The sequence below is a fragment of the Otolemur garnettii genome, unplaced genomic scaffold (genome assembly GCF_000181295.1).
Source record: "Otolemur garnettii isolate 467f Iridium unplaced genomic scaffold, OtoGar3 scaffold00005, whole genome shotgun sequence".
NCBI lineage: Eukaryota > Metazoa > Chordata > Mammalia > Primates > Galagidae > Otolemur > Otolemur garnettii.
Genome location: NW_003852400.1, coordinates 20,860,247 through 20,863,087, shown reverse-complemented (window position 1 = coordinate 20,863,087; position 2,841 = coordinate 20,860,247). Strand labels below are relative to the sequence as shown.

Sequence of the window (2,841 nt, the reverse complement as noted above, 5' to 3'; positions counted from 1 at the left end):
TACTGACTATAAACCTCACCTATAACAGACTCAGTCTACGGACTAGAGCTTTGTGACTCTATGAACCCAGTAACTTACATTCTCAGAACCACTTAGAGCAGCGGTTCTCAACCTGTGGGTAGTGACCCGCAGGAACGGTATTAAAGGGTGGCGGCATTGTGAAGGTTGAGAACCACTGACTTAGAAAGAAGGCAGCAGTCCTGCCCATCTTCCAGCACTTGTGATCTTGCAACAGAACACAGGGAGAGTAAACAGGCACAACCTTTCTTAGCGTAAGGTTAAACATAAGCTTACAGCATTAATACCTATCCTATTATTAAAAGTTTTACAACTGAACTAACTTAACTTCTTACTTCTTAACATGCGCCAAGTAGACCAACATCCCAGGCTTAATCTTCAACTCAACCACTTACATTTGCTGACCTGTGATCCCAAACTAGCCACTCTACCCAGACCAGCTCCCTGATGGGGCTAGAGGTAGAGAGTTACTAAGAAGACTGTGTAATAACATCATAAATTCATTACCTGCTACTAGTGGAAAAACTCCCAGGTTCATGGTTCAAAGACAACAGAAAGTGCTTATTAATACAATATCATGTATTTTCTAAAGAAGCTCACTCATCAATTGGACATTGATTCTGAAATATACAACAGAACCTAATTCAAGGTATGTTAATGATGCATAGCAGTAATCTTTTAGCTTAAGTTAAAAAAATAAAAATTATTACTTGTCAATTAAGATTTATGGCTATCTCTTATTTCCTGATTTTACTGTGGTCAATAATCTTTAATAACTTTATGTAAAACTATTTGAAATGCCTCTTTGTAAAGCATTTTGGGGTCTGAACTATTTCATGCAAAAATGTTGTTTAGAATTTTATTGTATTTAGACAACTGGGTTGCCATATAAAGGCAATGCAGTAAATATAAAATTCACTTTAGGGGGTACGGTGCCTGAAAGAGATGAGAAATCTTCCTCCTAAGCTGTTGATCCTGAGGAGTAAAGGAGCAAACCCTACGTGTTTAAATGCCAAACACGGAAAAGAGTCCTTTCAAATATGACCCCCAAAATAAAAATCACAAGAGCTGACATTCAGAAGTGCCAGCTTCATGTGGCTGGAGCTGCTGTTCTCATAGGCAGCTCCAAGCAGCAAGCCTCAGAGGAGCAGCAGGTATGTAACAACGGTTAATAATTCTCCTGAGGGGAAGCCTGCTAGCTTTCAAATTACCTATATTAAAATCTGTAAACTGAGAAGTTCACATGAATTTCAGGGGATTAAAGTCCAAAATATCTACAATTTAGTGTAAGTTATACAATTCCGCATAAATAGTATGTTTGAGCAGCCTATTTGAAAAATCTCTGCTCCACGACGAAAACGTAATTAACCATGATTTTTGGCTCAGACTTCTGGAATATAAAAAGCTGGGAATCAATTATTTCATTTTATTTCTCCAAATTACAGCAGATAAATCAATAAGTTAAATATATGCATATATACACAAACTGCTTTCGGGCTAAGAATTGGATACCACAAACTCTAACTTTATCAATTTTACATTTTCTGCTTTAATATAATGAATATACCGCATCCCATTGAGTAATGAAAGCAAAAATAAGCCCTATGTCTGCTGTATTATCAAAATTTACCTAGCTTATCATAACAACAGTCTGCCTGTGGGAAAGAAAAAGAGTCTGTGAATCAATTATTATCCAGAGGCAATAATATTTTCTTAAGGAAGTGAAAAGTCAAGCTCACGGCGTAGATCAATACCTTTCCAGGGACCCGGAGACTCTCGAGGGCACCGAGGTCACTGAGGCTCTCTGGAGGGCTTTTCAGACCCTTAAAAAAATAAGATAAAGACAATTTTAATGATGCTGAAGAATTAATCAGAGGATAGCACACATCTTCTGAAACAGAAATGACCATTTTAAAAACAGAAATTTTCCTGCTTCAAAATATATTGAACACATATCCTAAAAACAATCATCACTTAAGACATATAGTACTATTATTAAATCAAGTAAAGATGTACCTTTGGTATTCTAAAAGGAAAGTATTATATGGAACCTTCACAATTAATGGTGGACGTCTAACCTACCCATGATTTCAAAGAACCAGAAGACAATTTAAATGACAAAAAGCATTCCATTAAAGAAAAGTACTTATGTATTAATCATTGCCAAATTCACCTGGGAAGAAGGTCTAAACAATACTATTATGATTCACAAATACAATATACTAACCAACCGAACTAATCAAAGATTTTTTAATGCTAATTGTTTAGTTAATACGTAAGTAATTCCTTCATTTTACCTGATTGTTTCTCACCAATGTATCCAATTCTTGCTGCACCAATTAAGACTTAAATCTCACATCTCACTGCCTTCTCCTTGTTCTCTAGCTCTTTGCTATCCATGCATTTTCCACATTCTCGTCACCTAAGGGATCGGGAACGTCTTTAAATATCTATCTCTCCTCTCCCAGATCTTAAGTCCCAAGGAAAGAAAGAGTCCAATTCTTACACCTCTATAGCTCAGTGGCTAGCAAAGTTCTAGGAACATAGTAAACACCGAAGAAATGAGTAAATTACTGGGTGAAACTGTTCATCAGACTCCAATCTCCAAGTGATGAGCACACTGTCCCCATGAGATCATGCAACTGACTGCAAACTAAAACTTCCAAGAATGTCTGCTAGAAAAGGAAAGGCCTAGGGAGGTTTATTATGCCTTTCAATGAATAAGGGGGGACTAGTCACAGGCAAGTTGTCTTCCCTGTTTCAACTTCTTACCAATAGTCATGAGGGCATAGCACCAAAAATGGTAAAAAAAAAAAAAAAAAA

At 36.7% G+C, this 2,841-nt stretch overlaps 1 protein-coding gene across 3 annotated transcripts in view; it reads right to left on the bottom strand.

Annotated features, from left to right (window-relative positions):
* VPS50 (VPS50, EARP/GARPII complex subunit) overlaps positions 1–2,841 on the bottom strand; it is a 126,092-nt gene that overhangs the window by 117,911 nt on the left and 5,340 nt on the right. For all 3 annotated transcript variants that reach the window (XM_003782671.2, XM_023518795.1, XM_023518793.1), the window contains exon 2: positions 1,773–1,841. In XM_003782671.2, the coding sequence (XP_003782719.1) occupies positions 1,773–1,841 (69 nt within the window). The remainder of the gene's footprint in view (positions 1–1,772; positions 1,842–2,841) is intronic.